At 47.2% G+C, this 17,883-nt stretch overlaps 1 protein-coding gene across 1 annotated transcript in view; it reads right to left on the bottom strand.

The window, feature by feature from the left end:
- Positions 1-206: 206 nt before the first annotated feature.
- grin2da (glutamate receptor, ionotropic, N-methyl D-aspartate 2D, a) overlaps positions 207-17,883 on the bottom strand; it is a 169,196-nt gene continuing 151,519 nt past the window's right edge. Inside the window, exons 17-19 of the mRNA XM_070984035.1 lie at positions 11,524-11,585; positions 9,602-9,772; positions 207-4,431 (exon numbers count right to left, since the gene is read on the bottom strand). Of these exons, the coding sequence (XP_070840136.1) occupies positions 1,243-4,431; positions 9,602-9,772; positions 11,524-11,585 (3,422 nt within the window). The 3' untranslated portion in view covers positions 207-1,242. The remainder of the gene's footprint in view (positions 4,432-9,601; positions 9,773-11,523; positions 11,586-17,883) is intronic.

Raw genomic sequence — 17,883 nt, 5'->3', positions numbered from 1 at the left:
TGCAGCTTGAGTTGAGTGGCACAGTGCTTACATTGTATTAGACTTAATGCATGTTTTGATATATAGATCACCATCAAGAACAGCAAGAACAACTACAACACAGAAGTAAAATGAAGGTTTCAAAGTATAAAACTGGAACACGAACAGAGGGTGAGTAATGTATTGCTCAAGAAAGAGAAGAGATGAAGTTACTGTTGGTGTGCATGTGCGCATATTTGGGAGATGACGGCATACTCTGCGAGATAAAAGGAAACACAGCAGCGAACGTACAGGTTGATGTCGAGCTCTACTTAAGTTTGGCACTCAGCTTTTCATTAAGCCAGCAGAATATCAGTCACAGTTGACTTACCCTGTTGTCAAGAATACAAACACAGAAAAGCACAGACGCACAGAATAATCACATCGAGGAGAGGAGCCAAGAGGGTGGGACGGGAGAGGACATGAGAAGACAGACGTGTGAATAAGGTGGCGGAGGAGAGGAAAATAGGAGGGGGAAATAAAGCAGAGGAAAGGGTGGAGAGGAACGGGAGAGAACCAAGGAGAACGAGAGAGGGAGCGTGGAGAACACAGAGAAGACGAGGTGGCTATCGCCCTCCTCTCCCTCCAAACAAGAAAGTATTGATCATACACAACAAACGTGCCTCAGGAGGGCGTCACAGTTCTGCGGGGGTGTAAACAGTTTGTTAAGGAAAAAGGAAAGTAGGGGGTAAGCGATTTGTTTAAGGGAAAAATAAGAACACTGTTCTGTGTTAAAGGCTTCCGAGAGCAGCAGGCATACAGTACTACAAAGTTCCTGAGCCCTCAGTAAGCATTAAGAATCATCTGAATACAAACTGCTGCTCTGCTTCAACATCCAAAGCCCTTTACTGTCTAAAGCAAAGGAGTCTCCTTCAGTTGAACCACTTTCAGTGTCTGATTTGCTTTTAGTGTATTGGTTAACCCAGTTCAGAATGCAATGTTGTTGCTGTGGTTGTAGTCTTTCACATACTGAGAGGAAAGAAAGGAAACAGCAGCAAGCGCAAGACCGCTCCCGTTTTCCTTTGACCTACCCCGTTGGGTTTGTTTGGCTTTCTGGTTTGTTTGTTTGTTTGTTTGTGCAGAATTTTAGGAAAGGGCTCAGTGCGTATACTGTACTGACTTGGCTGAGCAGCCATGTTCGCTGCCACGCAGATTCAGATCCAGATCACCCGCTGAAGGTCGGCCTTGCAGGGCTCTCTTAAGACTCTGGTACCTTGTTGAACTTCAGACCTCGCTCTCCACACTGGAGAAATGGGCCGAGCCCCTTCGCGAGCAAAGGCTCTTGGCTTTGAGGGGTAAGTGAGGAGACTGAGGAAACCTCTGGGGCTGAGGTACAGAGCGCAATCTCTGGTACTGTAGTTTAGCACTTGCCGAAGCCATGGTGGAGGGCTGGGGCGCCCCCGGGGTCGATGAGACCACAGAAGGAGAGGATACAGATGAAGAAGAGGTAGGGGGAGGAACGTGGATAGGGTGAGATGAGGACGGAGGAGCTGGGAGGGCAGGAAGCGGGGGAGGCAAATTAGGTATGAGGGTCGGAGGTGGGGATGATTGCCGCCCTCGATCTCGATCCCTGTCTGTCCTCTGTGTCCGCTGCTGGATGCTGAGGTTTGACTGGCTGCCAGATTTCGATGGATTCTGCGAGCGATCGGGTTTGGAGGACGATGAGGAGTCATGTTTGGGCTTAAGGGGACCACCAAAACTCTGGCAGTGTGGGTACAGCTCTTCCTGGCTCCGTGAGGTGATGCGGGCCCATTTGGAGGAATGGGAGTGTGGGTGGTGTCTGGGGGAGTGACAAGAGGAACAAGCCGTGTGCCCCCTCCCCTTGTCCTTGGACTTGCGTTTACTCTTCTTCTCATCCTGTATGTGGAGTTTGTCCACCGACCAGTATCGCCGAGGAGGTGGCGGCGTGAGAGGAGGCGGCGGCCAGTGTGATCCTGAACCCCAACCTCTCTCTCCTGCATCGCCTCTTCCTCCGCCACCACCACCTCCACTAGACCCCCATCCACTTTCTGCCGTCCCCCACCTCTCTCCTCGCTCCACGAACAGGTCGTCTCTACTGTTGATGCTGCCGGTTTTATCCCTGGAGGGGTAGGTGCTGAAAAACCAACCTCCCCCTCCGATTCCTCCCACTGCCCTGCCTTCATGATCCTCCCAGTACCTCTCAAACTTCCCAAACTCTCCTGAAGAACCATCATCATCAGAATATATCCCGACTACTTTATCATGCTCTCGCTCCTCATCGGACATTGTCCTTCCTCCTCCACGCCTCTTTCCACGCTCCACTTTCCTCCTCTCGAGCTCAGAATCTTCTTCTTCGTGCTCCACCTCGGACTCCCACTCGTGGAAGGACAAGCCCTCCTTGGAGTGCATCTCGCCTCTTCCGTTGCGTCCCAGCAATGGCCTCCTCTCTCCTTCCATTCCTACAGCATCCCTGTCTGAACTTTTACTCTTCCTCCTTTTAGAGGAGACAGGCAACAAGGGCAAAAAGGCAGATGGAATGGCGTCAGAGGATGGGTTGCCCCCTCCCCAGAACTTGACAGATGAAGAAGGCTTACTGCTCGAGCTTTGATAGTGCTTGCTGTTCCTCCGTCTGTGCTGTCTCTCTTTCCCTCTGCTGTCTTCCCCATCATCCCTCTCTTTCTCTTCCCTCTCCTTCCTCTCATCTTCACCTGGGATGTTCCATCCATAGCTTCTGATTGAGCTTTCGCTCTTTTTCCGAAAAGACTCTCGTCTCAAAGGTGGGTATGATGGGTAGTCTGGTGTCCCTGACTTGAGTTCCTCTCTCTTTTCAGCGTCTCCTCCCTCCTGCTCTGACCTCTTCCGCTCTCTCTTCCTTATCTTATCCTCTTTCTTCCTCTTCTTCTTTGTTTTGCGGCGCTTTCGCTCCCTTTCTCTCTCCTTCTCTTCCCTCTTCTTCTTCTTTCGGCCCTTCTTCCTCCTCTTCCTCTCGCGCTCCCTCTCCTTGTTGTGCCTCTTCTCCTCTCGGCCCAGTCCTACAACTCCTCGGCTTGTGGTTCCTCCCCTCCCTCGCTCTCTGTCACCCCATGATGCCCACCACTCCTGTAACTGGGCCAGCTGGCTGCCCGTTCTCTCTCTGCCATAATCTCTCTGAGGGCGAGGCTTTCGCGGTGGGATTGGTGGAGGTGGTGGGCTGCACGGCAGTGAGCGCGATGACATTCGACGCGAACGAATCTTCCTCCGTGACCCCAGGAGGAGGCTGGACTCCTCTGTAAGCAGATCTGAGTCATAATCGTCATCCACCGTAAAATCCCGGTCGCCTGCTCGATACCGGAAACTGAGCGAGGAGTTGTAGGAGCTGTCGCTGGAGCAAGAGGAGGGGGAATTTGACCTAGAGAGCGAGATAGAGGATGAGGAGGAGGATGAGGATGATGTGGAGGAAGAGGAGGAGGACGAGGCACTCGAGCAGGAGGAGTAGAAACGACACGGGGATGAGGGCGTGGTCGGGGTGTGCGTTGGGGAGGAAAGGGGGACAGGCAGAGGAGGAGGTGGAGGAGGACGTCGCCCTCTCCTTCCACCTCCATCACTTGCTCCATACCTCCCACCTCCTCTCCTCCCCAGGGGGAGTATATTCTCATAGAGGGGACCTCCTGAGCCTTTTCTCCTCGCCTGGACTAAGCTTCCCCGTCGCCAGAAAGGAGGCCTTCGCGGGGAAGATGGAATCGGTGGAGGTGGCTTGGAGATCAAGTGCCCCGGCCCTTGCTGGGGGCCTTTAGGAGGCAGACGTGGCATCCCGGAGGCTTTAGGGCCTCGAGGATTAGCTTTGGGAGTCTGCTGGGGGCCCCCGGCCTGTTGGTCTGAGTTAGCTCCTAGCCCCTCTGGATCTATAGGACCATAGTAGCGCTTATATTCATCTAGCCCTGTGTCACCTCCTCCCCCTGCACCACCTGCAACACCTCCTTGCAGGTTCCAGTGCTGTCCAAGGTTCTGCTGATATTGCTGCTGGGCCTGGAGTTCGCTGATGCCTCCTGCTATGCCCCCAATACCCACTCCTCCACCACTACCTCCGCTCATGACTTTTTCTGGCTTTGGCCTGTTCCAGCGATCGACCACAGCCAGTCTGCGGTCATGCCGCGGCAAGAAGGTGGAGCAGGGCATAGGCCCCTCCAGTAAGGGGCTGTTTGAGGGTCCCAGAGCCATTGCTGAGTGCCCTGTCGTTGGAGGCGATCCAGGTAGCATGGTGGTGTAAGTCTGCCCCTGCTGCTGCTGTTGGTGGTGCTTCTGCTGCTGTTGTTGCTGCACCATGGCAATGGCAGTCGTGTTATTTATTGTGGCTGTAACGAGGTGTTGTTGGGGTGCTGCAGGCATGGTGGTCATGGTGTGGTACTGGGGCAAAGAGCTTTTGCTTCCCCCTGGTGTTGTCTCATCCTCAAACTGGCAGCAACTGTACATCCCCTGGGTGGAGAGATAAAAGAAAGATTGTAATTAGACCAGCAGGCTGCCAAGTATGATAAGGAGGAAATGTGTGTGAGAGAGAGACAGACAGAGAGAGCCGACATCCCCGATTCTGAAAAGGAAACCGATCGAGCACTTTTGATCTGATACTTGCACAAACCACACGAAGGCTGTCTTCGGAAACCTGCTAGTGTGTGAATGCAGTACATAAGTCTACAGCCTGATGAATGATGATCTTTTGAAAGCAGCAGATCCATTTAAAGCTCACTACTTTCACCCACAAAAACACACTCTTCGCCACAGTTTAGAGCAGGCGTCTCAAACTCATTCCACAAAGGGCCGTGTGGCTGCAGGTTTTTCCTCCAACCAATCAAGAGCACGCAGTCTGACCAATCAGCTGTCTGAAGACTGAGATCAGCTAATGAAATGAGTCATGTCTGGTGTGCTGCTGCTTGGTTGCAAAGAAAACCTTCAGCCACTCGGCTCTTTGCGGAATGAGTTTGAGACGCCTGGTTTAGAGTATCAGGTTAGGACATTTTGGTAAAAGAATGTAGAAAAAGCACAAATAAGCTGGAGCTGCAAGAAATCTGGATTTCCACCAATGTTAAAGATCAACTGAGATCTCCTCTTACGTTAAAATGAGCAACAAGTGATGACACCACAGCTGTGTTGTTAGATTTTCTCCAGGTATTATTACCATGCTGAGTAGATAGACCTGATTTACTGTTTAGATGCTAACAATAACCAAACGTAATAAATCAGTGGCTGTAAAAACTCGGCATAATGTCAATATTTGGATTCATTCAATTAGCATGTCTTGATGAAACACTACGCATGCTGAAGCAAGCCTGTTTAACAGCCACTATAAACACTTTTTACCACGCAGTTAAAAGCGTGACAGGTCGCCGCATCAAGAGAGGCTTTAAATTTGTCTTGTGCTTCTATCCTCACTGTTTTCCTTTATCTTTATTCGGCGCGCTGCACAGCCACTGACTGTGTAACTTTGTCGGCTCAACACGTTTCACAAAAACATTTTGAAAAGAATAATCTGTCTTTCTCTCTCAGCGTGCTGGGAAATTGCTCTGGGTGGTTTTCCTCTACCTCAGGTTCTCTGTGTCACCACGTCGCCGCTAAAGGCAGACAACAGGGAGTACTGACCATTAAATATTGATGAGAGTTTTGGAGAAACTTTGGACTGAGTTTAGCAAGCTTCTTGGAGTGTCAGTTTTCACACAATCAAACCAAACAAAGCTTTCAGCAAACAAAGCATCACTCAGCTGGAACAGGACTGGGTTTTCTCCAAAAGCACTGCAAAAAATAATTGAAGAGGGAGGTATGTGCAAGGAGTGTACAGCTTCTGGAGAGGAGTCAAAACAATGGGGGAGAGCAAGGCAACAGAAGCTATTTTGTCACTGTGCAAATAAAACAGCTGGTGACAGATGATGCATCTTAAGAGAAGCACCTTTCCCGTCTTTCCTTAACCGAAACCCAACGAGCTTCAGCGTCTCCTCAGACGTCGTTCCCACTGCACGAATGAAGGCTGAAATAACGATGAGCGATCTTAACCCAACCTTAACCAGGTGATCTCCCAGCGCAGCTACAATATGTCAATTCATTTCCAACAGATTCAAAGAACTTTCCGTATCAAAAAGAAAGGTCAACTGACGCCAAAAACGACTTGAGAGGGAGATTTTTAAAGTGAAGGAAACAGTTGAAAATGGACGCAGGTCCAAACCTTCTGATCCAGAATGATCTACAGTTAATTCAATTTCAATTCAATTTTATTTGTATAGCGCCAAATCACAACAGAAGTTGTCTCAGGACACTTTCCATATAAAGCTGGTACAGACCAAGCTCTTTTATCTACAAAGAAACCAACAATCTGATGTCAAGATCTTGTTTCCAGCAGCCGGTCGCTGGATGCATCCCGACAGAGACTCGTCTTCACGTGTCTTGGAGCCGTTATTTGTTGCCACTTGAGTTTGAGTACGATCTTTCTCACTTGGTTTTAATGAACTGCTCCAAACACGGCGTTTTACATCTGAGCTGCAACATTCAACAATGTTTGATATGAATAAAACATCAGATGAAAGAGTCAGAAATCTGAGTAAATTACTAGCTCCTGGTGACAATGTCCTTTTCATTTTTATACCCGGAGCAGACTCCAAGTAAAACAGAAAAAACATCAGAGGGTGCTCCCTCTCCCCTACCTCAGTATATTTACGCCTCGCTGTAGATAGATGGGACTCAATTAGCAGCACTGAGGACAACCATGTAAATCAGAAAGACTCTATTATTCTTCATATATGACGATGATTTATAACATTCATCGATATCTGTCACATCTTAATGACTAAATGTGTGGCGCCTCCTGTAAATCTCTCCTCCCTGCCGGGACACAGATCTGATGGAGAGACTGTAATAACGGCCCTTCCGGACACATGAATCAGCAGTCCCAGCGGCAGAAATGCTATCGCAGGCTCCAGAGCACGGGGCGCACACACTGTGAAATTGAAACTTGGGTGAGTCACTGATTGGGTTAAAGCAAGGCGCAGAGGCCAGCTGCCGAGGCTTTAAAGCAAACGCAGCATATAGCTCGTGAGATAGGAGCGAACTGGTCTTGGGAGTGCCCGTTGCACGTATTGATGTTTTTATTCTTGGAATGAGGAATGCAACAGATAAGAGTCGAGTTCGCTCGAGCGAGAAGAATATGCAGTCTGAAGGCATGAAGAGAGGTGGAATTAAAGGGTCTGCAGGGAATATCTGGATATCACAGACTGCAGGGGACACAACGGATTTTCACCCACATGGACAATACAAATTTTCAATAAAACAGTGGAGTGTGTTCAGTAAATGGCTCTTCAGCCTGAAAGCCAAACCGTCTCCAGCAGTTCACGAAACAGTCGCGAAATTTAATCTACGGGACGCACTTTCCATTTTGTTCCTGACACTCAGCGCGAGTTTCACACTAATGCATTTCAGTTGGAGGCATCTTTCATGCCAAGTTAGCGATAATAATATGCAGCATGAGGGGAGACTTTCAAAATAAAGCTTGCTGAGAAACCTTTAAGATGACAGTCAGAGTTTGGTTAGGATTAGGCACGAAGGTTATGCTTTGTGCTTCCTTTAAACAAAGATGGCTGTCGGGTGTCACATGGGAATTGAGAAAATAAGCTAAAGTGATAGATAAGTAAAGGAAAACAGTCCCTTTCTGAGCCGAGCTCGATAGCTTTAGGTCTGAATATGCTTTAAGATTCCTGGCTGAGGTTCAATAAAGTGTATATTTTGAATTGCTGATTTATGTGCAAAAGCTATAATTCTGTTTTCTTTTCTTTTGCTTTGCTGGTGATTAGTTTGATTTAGTTGTACTTGTGTCGTGTCTTTAAATGTTGGAAGCATAAAGTAGGAGCTGTAATGTTATTTCCTCTCCCTCCTTTTTAGAGAGCAATTAGCTCACTCTTCCGCTGTGCATGAATTAGCCATTTTCTCTGCTTTGTCGGCAGGAGGAGGTAATAAATCAAATCTTCCGTCGTCATTCCAGCTTGATGGTACCACCCGTCCGACCAGCGGCACTTCCACAGCGAGCGTTCCATCACAGCGTCTGCTGACAAACAAGAATATCTCCCCAGTGCTCTATGAAGCTTGTTTTCCACTTCAGCAGCCTCCCCTCCACCTCGCCTCCGTCCTCCCTCCTCCTATCTGTCCCTGTCGTTTCTTTCCACCCTTCACCTCCTTCTGGCCTCTCCCCAGCACCTGCTATACTCCACTGCCTCTGCCATCCAAAGCCACAGCTGTCTCCTCGGCCGGCTCTCTTCTCCTCTTATCTCGGCTTCCCTCCCCTGCCTTCCCACTTCTCCTTACTCTCCCTCCCCAGTCACAGCATTTAATGCTTTCCCATCCCTTTCTTACCTTGTTGTCTTCTTCCCGGTCATCCTCTGTCTTCCCCTCATTACCTCTTTTCTCGAAGGCCTCCCTCCGTTTCACCTCCACCCCTGTAATTCCGTCTCGGGACCTGCACTAAATATTTTCAGGACCCCGAGCTGAACTTACAGAAACTGTATTGGCGCTGAACGAAAATAGCTGTGCGACAGCTAAGTGATCATTCTGTCTCAGACCTTTTGGCTTCTCTTGGTGTGACGCCAAGGATAGATGCCACTGATGCTCCTCTTTTTGGCTCTGCCTCCTTCTCCCCTGCTGAGTGCCAAAAACAAGCACCAGCGCTGAGTGTCACCTACTTTTGTGCGATCCATATCTTGATCGCGTCTAAAAACTGTTTTCTATTCTTGCTTCATCTATATTTTCCTGAATGAAGTGGACCTCTTGGCTGCATCAGCAAGACACCGTCTGCTCTAATTGCATGCAGGGAAGAGGAAACTCTGAAAGTCTCCTCACATTTCAGCCTAGCAGAACATCTGCTCCTGCATAAATCCTTTAACAATGCTCCCCGAGCTCTGCATTACGAATCTGCAGGTCGTTCCACTGATTGGGTTTTAGTTCCTCTGCAGGTCGAGGGTGTGCAAATCAGTGAGACGAGCGAGAAACGAACGTTTAAAACCTCCTGGCAGAAATTCTTGTGCAGACAGATAATATTTATAGCTGTGACCCGACATAAACAACTGGCCTCCACCTCAGAGGCTGTTCTGATGTGGATTCTAGGCAAAGGCCATACAATGGCGGTGCATCCATTTCTCCACATGATGCAAACCAAACCAAAAAACGGCCTCAAAGCGTGACGTGAGAACATGCTCCATATGTCCTGCACATCACTGCATAAGTCATAACAGCTTCCTGAATGAGAGATGAGGAGAGAGCTGGACTGTAGCACCTCATGGCTCAATCCTCGTCCTCATTCATTTCTGGCTGCACACGCTGCCTTTAAGTCAGTGAATTTTGGATAAGCTTCTGTTATTATGCAGATTGATGAGGACAAATAAGAGATGTTATTATGGAAAGACCAAATTACTGGTTAAAGACTAAAAGTGAGAACCTCGCTTGAATGTCTTTAAATCAATCTTTTGTTAAGCACACTGTATCGCACATGAAACCTCTGGTGGTTGCTCATCAAATCTTGAAACATGTGTATTTTATTGTTTAATGTGCTGTCCAATTCTGAGCCAGTAAGCAAGGACGCTTGTTGCGGTGTATCGGGGTCTTTGCTGCCTTCACCCACCCTGCTGAGAGCCAGGAGGAAGTCCATCCCGCCCGATCGCTTCACACAGTGCCGCAGTTTCCAGTACACCAGATGCTCCCACGCAAATACCAGGAGGCTGAGGCCCATGGCCACCAGCAGCATGTAGAAGACCCCGGCCATGTTGTCTATGTCCAGCTTACTGCTCATCACCTGGAGGGGAGAGGGGATAAACGGGGGAAGACAGGAGGGAGGGAGATTAATGGCAAACGTTATAGGAGATGAGAGCAGGGAGAAGAGATGAGGAAGAGGAAGCATGAGAGTAAGAAGCAGAAGAGGTGAAGGAAAGCATATGAGAAGGGAGGGGCAGCGATGAGACAGGAGAGTGTATTTATTGCTAACGAGGGCCAATTTGTCTCCCAGACAGCAGATAAAAAGTTAATTACAACCAGCGGTACAATAGAGAATCCTTTGCTGTCACTGGATGTCAGAGCACCCATCTGTGATATTTTAGAGCTCACAACACCGATGCAAAGACCAAAACACATCAGTCATCACAAGAAATCTGGTCTGCATCAAACAAAAAGCTTTTCAGGGAGCTTAATGTGTTCACTTTAACATTAATAGCTCTCATCTGCAGCCAGGCTGCGTCAAATCAATAATTATTATTGCTTTATATCGAGGGTTTCGGTTCCTGTGGAGGCATTTGCACCCAGTCTGCGTGCAGACGCTCATTCTGAGGCCTTTACGCCTTACGTTTGCTTTGTTTGTCCGAGCAACAACGATACAAATTTGAACTTGTGTAACACCAAATAAGCGCGCAGACACCCCTGAAATTGAGCGTCTCGGCCCTCCTCCAGTGCGGTTCTGTTAGGTGTGTGATTGTCGCTGCACAAAACAACCTGAAAATGCAGGGTGACACCTGATAGGCAGTTAGCTGTGTTTGGAAATCTGAGCAGAGCAAATGAAGCGACGGCGAGCAGGAGAGGGGGTGAGGAATCATACAGAGCAGAGACAAACCTCAACCCCGGTGAGATGACTGCTTTTGATTACACGGCTTACAAGCTGTGGTTTGCAACCCAAGTGCAGAGAAACTTTGGACTTTGACTTTAATCACTTAATTTACAGTTTTTCACTAAGACCCAATCCTGGCCCCCCCTTCAGCGCGACCACTTGGTCCGACCCTGCTGATTTACACGCATACGTGTGGGTTAGGGCGTCCCATTTGTTTTGGGCAGCAGTCATTTATTCTTCCAACAGGCCCTCCAAACACAGCGTTTTCTCCAGACAGAGCAGAGTCCCAGAATGCTTTGTGAACTGAGGCAGTGTGACATGAAATATGGCTCCGGGTGCAGAGAGAGAAGACCATATCTTTGCAAATCATCATGCAAAAAACGTTAAAATGTCAGTTTAATGAAGATGCAAAGGAGCAAGGAGGAGAAAAATCGCCATTCACGATGTCACGATTACTTCCTGTGTACGCCGATTTGTGAGTGACAGTGATGTTATTTCAATGTGCAGCAGCCAATTTTCTGCACTTCGTCTCATCTGAGATCTCTGAGGGCAGGACTACACTGACATTAGAAAACATGCTTCCTGGCTGTTGTCAATAGATTAATCTGTCTTGTTCCTTCCGGCAAATTTGGTCATTTTTGTCGGCAGTTTGGCCTACAGGAGCTGATAAACGGGGGATGATCAGAGAATAAAGGGTGAGCTCAGGTAAATATAACCTGCGTCAGTCTGGTTTCAGTGATACCTTGTTATCAGTGCCTCTGTCTGTTCTGGGGTCACAGCCGGATCATCACAACGGATCGAGCTTCATCTGTTTGGTTAGAAAACTAACCCGACTAACACCTGACTGACTGTCTGACCAGGACTACATTAGACTACATTAGCTGATCCTGAAAACAGCACAGAGGCTGATGTGTGACAGGTTGATGGAGAAAAGGTAGAAGACGTCGTACCTCGATCTTATCATTGTGGCAGATGCCCGACAGCCAGAGACGCTCCAACATGTCAATCTCATCTGTAAGAGAAAAGATGGAGGAGGTCAAAAGGAGGAGACGCTGAAAGAAAATGGAATAACAAGATAAGAAAAAGAGGAGAGAAGGAGGTTTATAAGGTTCATAGGAAAGAGCGCAAGATGATGAAGAGGGAACAAGACAAAGGAAAGATGAGGAATTAGGGCGAGAGAAGACAATAAAGGAGGAGTTAAAACAGTCCAGCACTGCAGGAGAAAATAAAAGAGAAATTTTAAAAAGGGGATTACCGCCCCTTTGTTATGAGAGTGAGGTTTCTGATCCCCCGAGGGAGAAGAAAGAAGGAAAGCTGAGGACGAGGAGAGAGGAGGAGGAGGAGGATGGAGTTTATTGTGTTACGCCAAAAAACAGAAGGACATATGATGAAATGCAGCAAAGAGGGAAGAAATGAGAGGAGGGAGAGAAACCTGACGTTAAAATCGAAGAAGAGAAAACAGAAAAATAAGATGGAAGGGCAGCAGGCGGTCACGTGACGTTCAATTCAGACGGAGGGCAGGAAGTGAAAGCCGCGATGGACGAGATGAAGGAAAGTTCTTAGTGGGCCAGTTTAGATGAAAGTATGAGAGAAAGGTACAAACAGAAAACCAGAACAGTCGAAGGAAAGCAGACGAAAATATGGCGGCAACAACTTTCTTGTTAGCGGTTGGGTTCCCGACCTCGGTACTCCGGGTTCTCTGCTGTTTGGTTTTTGCTCGGGTTCGTAGCTTTTATCGTTCTGTGGATTAACCGAGCTACAAACGTTCAGCGCCGCGGTGCTGAATGTTGATGTTTATGTTACGGTTGTTTGCTCGGTTAACCGCTCGCAAAGGTCCACTGAAACGCCACTAAAGACGTGGATCATCGCTAAACAACACAGGATACGTTATTTATGTTCAGCTGTCTTATGTGAAGCCGTTAACGCTGATTTAACAAGTGTTAGTTGTGTTGCTTGTAGATGTTACTTTAAATCCGTCACCACAGATTTAAAACAGCAGCTAATGTTTCAGCACTTCCACCATCATCCCACTGCAGACAGTTAACAAGACATTGTTTCCAGCGTTTTCTGGTCACTTTCTTGCATTTTTCACTCTCTGGTACTCAATAAAAGCTCCTTGTTGTGTCTTGGTTTGATCAATCTGAGCAAACGACGCAAAGCACAGGCATCTTGAGTGTGTGTTAAAGAGCTTCCCGGCCTCCACCTGCAGTTCACGCCGACAACAGAGTGACGTGACGTCACATGCAAACAACCTGTTCTGTGGCCACAGTGTGTGTGGAGTGAAATGAAAGTGCAGGATATCAGTTACTACAAATTACAAGCTACGATGTTAAAGATGCTCCGAATGACACCGAAACACAGCACGTGTAGTAGAGTAAATATCCAAGTATGAACGGAAAATGAAGGATTATGACACCGGGAAGAGGCTGAAGAGAGAGGGGAGGAGGAAAAAGCTGCATGAGAACGAATTAGAGGCCATTTTTACAGAGAAAGTCATGAATTGAAAAGAGAACCTGGGAGTTAGAGGCAGGCGTGGAAGCGGGAGAAGCCCTTTGAAGCAGCTTGTGAAATGGCCTGGTGTCTGAGGGCAGAGCGTCGCGGCAGTGCATGGGAGATGAAAGCTGGGGGGGGGGCACAAACATTAGACGATCCGCTCAACTATCAGCATCACGTGCACATCTGACACACACTCTGCGCTCCGGTGATACGGGCCTCTCAGCGCCGGCCATTAATGCATTAATCAAAAAGAATGAGACAGTGGGAAGGGGACGCAGCATCAGACGTGTGTACCGACCCGGTCACAGAGGACGTTTGACGCACTCTGAAGACGTCCCAGTCAAAGGAAGCTCCAGCTCCCAGCGCTCACAGTTACAATATTAATCGACCTCTGGGTTAATTAGTGCTGCGTGGAAACCTCTCGTGAAGCCCCGCCACGCGGATTAGACCGCCGCGGCTCGGCCGTGTTGACTGAAATGTCAAATCCGCTCAGACAAAACACAAATCTCACTCCAGCATGAATCACCGCGTGCCACAATCCACTTCCTCAACGGCCATGTGTGGGAATTCAAACGTTCCTTGACAGGCGAATTATGCCGGGCTCGACCTCGGCTCACATCCTGACAACAGACGCTAAAGACGCATGTTCATTCTGTGTGCGGCTCACTCCCGTAATCTAATTCATCGAGTTTCAATGAGTGCTCGGTTGATTTCTCTCTCCCTGTCCGGCTCTCTGCTCCCTTTATGTCCCTGTAAATACATTAATCACGGCAGTCGGCGGCGCATAAAGCCGCTCTTTGGGAGAAATCTTCCCCACAAAGAGCTGACAGACAGGCAGAATTTCAGCTATATCCTCTCTCACCTGCTCTAAGGAGGAAAATGCCACGGAGCAAAGAGGGGGAACGTCTGCACAAATAAAAAGAGCAGACGTGCAAACACAGAGGGGGAGAAGCCAGAGCTTACAATTAAATTTCATCCTGTCCATTTCTGACATTTTCGTGAAGATTTGGGGACATTTCAGCATATTTTCAGGTCTATTCTCACCTACAGAACATGCCTGCCTTTGAAGGCTTTACATGGGTCAACAGCGAGGATTTAAGGGCCTCGAGCTTCAATCCTCAGAAATAACATTTCCTTGATCCAATCTGTGCAGAAAAGCATTGAGGGAAAGGGTTTTATGACCCAGAGCAGTTTCAAACGTGTGGCATCACCTGGAGTACGTCCACATGCAGGCAGACCGACATGGCTAAGCACCTCAGCTGACTCCCTCCGTCGTTCTGCTCTACCCAGAGTATGAAACAGCATCAGTAATTTGTTCAGAAGATTAAAACTTCACAGGCCACAGCAGCGTAATGTTGTTAAACCACTGCGCACAAACCTCTTATTACGGAGGTCACTGTGGAGGCATTTGACTGTGAGACCAAACGCTGATATTCAAGTGTGCTGTTGTACTAACGGTCGACATCAGCTCCTTTCAAACACGACCACAGTCTGTGCTGAGGTCTAAGTTTACTACACTGAACCGAACTCTGAGTGCAGAGGTTACAGATCAGAAAACACTAAAGCAGGGCTGTACAGTGCGACAACTTCTGTCGCATTTGCTGCTAAAAATCATTCTGTGCGAAGAGAAACATGCATCCACAAGCACAAGTGCGACGGTGTTGCAGTGGGGGAAACTAGGCTATATTACTGTCGCTTGTCCTGTTCGTCAGATGTTGGAACAATGCTTCATGGGAGTTGTAGTTTGTGTGTGTGTACTGTCCTTCTACATTTCCGGGTAAACGTTCCCGCCCTCGCTCATCTGTGGCGGGAAAACGCAACTTTTCTATCATTTCTGTGACAAACCAACCGCAACAACTAAGAATAACAAGAAGACTCAAGCAAAATGAAGAGGTGTTTTTCTGTAGTTTCTACCTCAGTAGGTCACGACAACGAGGATAAAAGACGCCGTTTGGAGGAAAATAGTACGACTACAGCATTTATGGAGTCTGACGCTGAATCTTTGTCACTCGTCGCTTCTTCATCAGACCGGCCTGTCTCCTCAGATACAAACATGAATCGATTCAACCCTCAGTGGTTAAAAGATTTCAACTGGCTTTTATATGACCAGAGCAAAAAGGCAATGTTTTGTAAGTATTGTATGGCGGCAGGCAAACGGATGAGCAGCACAGACAGTTCACCGATGTGCATTGAAAATACAACGTTGTTGATTTTTCATGTTTAAAAATGTTTAAATTCATCCTGTTGTGTTCAGGTGGAGGAAAAATGTAGGTTAAAGAATCAGTTTAATTGTTGTTCAACATTATTAAAATTTCTTATCAGTATCAAATTAATTTAGCCAATAAACATGTTAACTAACTGTTTTTCATTTTTAACTTGCTAGCACCAGTGCTACCACCTAAAAAAGTAAGCGTACAGCCCTGTAAGAAGCCATTTTATCACCACTCGTGTGAATTATCTGAATAACAACTGTATTTGCTGTATTCACTGAGACCTCAGGAGGAGGCAGAGTGTGGGTGGAGCATGGGCCGACTGTCGCGGCTAGCTGGCTAGCTTAAGCTTTAATGCTATTTAAATGAGTGATTTATACAAAAATTCAGCCTCTGTACAGTTGTCATGAATGAGGAAATTAGTTAGAGACCAAAACTGCTTTTTGCACCATAATGTAAACATATTTCAAATTCATATCTGCTATAAAGTTGGGCATTTTAATGTGGGGGTCTATGGGAACTGTGGATTTTGGCGCTTCCAAGCTGGCTTCAGTCCTGGACTTTTCAGTCCTGGACATCGCTGCTTGCCCCAGACTGACTTTACTGCTTAGTTCCAGTCATATTTGGCCAGAAATCCCCCAAATGAATGAGGTCACAGCTGATTAAACAGAAAGAACACTGTCAGCAAAAAAGCAGAGCACATTGATCCTGAAGTCGCTGCAAAATCCTTCACTAATGGAGCCTAACGTGCCAGTAAGGGTGTCGCCTCCATTATGATATCTACATCACATAATATGTGCATGAAGACGCACAGTAAGCAAACATAAGTAAAGACTGGATGTAAGCTTTTACTTACTGTAGGCTGGACTGTTCAACAAAGACACTGCTTTGGCCTCGTCCCATTTCTTTCAAAGTTGTTTAATTTCATATTTCAGTAAGCTTTTTTTTGGCGTCTCATCCAGATTGGATAACATTTTACTCTCTGTGACACTCTGAGCAGCAGCAATATTCAGCATATGAATAACTGTAGATGAAGCAGAAGTGAACTTTGAGGGGAAAGAAATATTGGACGGGACAGACGACACAGTAGATGATTTAAAGTTACTGTGACAGCGTTTGTTGTGAGTGACAGAGGTAAATTAAACGAGCTGTGGTTGCTCCTGCCGTCGTGTCACTGCGCAGTTCCTCTATCTCTAAAAGAAATTGCTTTGTGAAAACTGAGAGCGGCTTTCGCCAGTCGACCTGTAAAAGCACAAACAATGATCGGACAACCAGCCGGAGAGGCAGGCGTTTTCAGGGTGGGAGGGACGGCAGAGGCGGTGGAGTCTAATTAATCTCCAAGGACTTGGATCCCTAAAAATATTAATCTTTTCAAGTGTACTTCTGCGAAGCACTCGGAGTTATGAGGGTTATCAAACTTCAGCCATCAAACAGCGCCAGAATATTTTGTCCAACTGCCAGAACGAATTCAACTTTAACAAGCGTCCCATCTTTTACTTCGCCTTGTCTTTCTGGAGTCGACCAGGAGCATCTGCATCCAAAGAGCCAGCATCTGATGTTTGAAGGTCTTTGTTGACTGAGATAATGCACATTATTGATTTTGCATGCTGGTGTATGTAACAATAAGAATAATAATGCCACGTGTGGCTCTGGAGTCTTTTTAAAGGGACGTTTCTGCCATTTCTAGTTTGCTTATTCCTTAATTTATTTGTTTTTAGATGCTGATCCCAGATGATCTGTGGATTCTGTTTGGATGTGGAAACCAAACATAAAACTAAATTGCAGGTTCAGAGAAACACGCTGCTCTATTCTGGGGCTATGAAATTAAAATCAACATCTGCGTCTCTGAAGACTCAGAGCCATCTGAACAGAAAAAGGATGTGAAGGAAAAAAGAAATCAGTTTCCCGAGGGTGTGCTGTGCCGCTGCAGCGTGTCCCGCCCTCAGCGCCCAAAGCTGTTTGCATCCACATTTTCCTTTTTATCAATCCTTTGTGCGTGAGATGTTGTGTTGGCTTTGCTCAGTCAGCATGAATCAATGTGAGTGACACAAAGGGGGAGTGGAGGCCAGCTTTGGATCCACGCTGCTGTGCCCAGGTGCAACGTCAGCAGCTGCATCAGTACGTATCTCGGTCCTTGCACTTCGAGGACGGTTTATTTCTTGGAAGCGGGACTTGCTGCACAGCTGCCTCGCCTTCAAAAAGTTTCCATTATCAAAAGTACTGCTGTGCATCTGCTCTCCAACTGGGTCTGCTCTCTATGTTTTGGCGAATGTGGGGTCAGCAGAGCTCCAGAAAAACAGTTCAACATGTAGTAATGTCCGTTACAGCCGGGGACTCATTTAGCTTCTGTCCTTTTACGTGAAACCAACACTTCCTGCAGATTTTCCAAAATAAAAGACAACCAGGGGAGGGAGAGGATCTGCACTTTGAGCTGCTAGGAGGCTTTTAATGTGGAAATACAGGAAGTGTTGAGTTTCATTTGCAGAAGCTTAACACTGATTAAAAAAAGGTGATTGAAAGTAGTGAATGACAACAGCACTTCTATTAAAACACCAACTCAGAGCAGCAGAATTGTGAGTATAATGTTGAGTTGTGCTAATGGAA

The sequence above is a fragment of the Chaetodon trifascialis genome, chromosome 17 (assembly GCF_039877785.1).
Source record: "Chaetodon trifascialis isolate fChaTrf1 chromosome 17, fChaTrf1.hap1, whole genome shotgun sequence".
Taxonomy (NCBI): Eukaryota; Metazoa; Chordata; class Actinopteri; order Chaetodontiformes; family Chaetodontidae; genus Chaetodon; species Chaetodon trifascialis.
The sequence above is the reverse complement of the archived record's forward strand: the minus strand, read 5'-3'. Positions and strand labels throughout refer to the sequence as shown.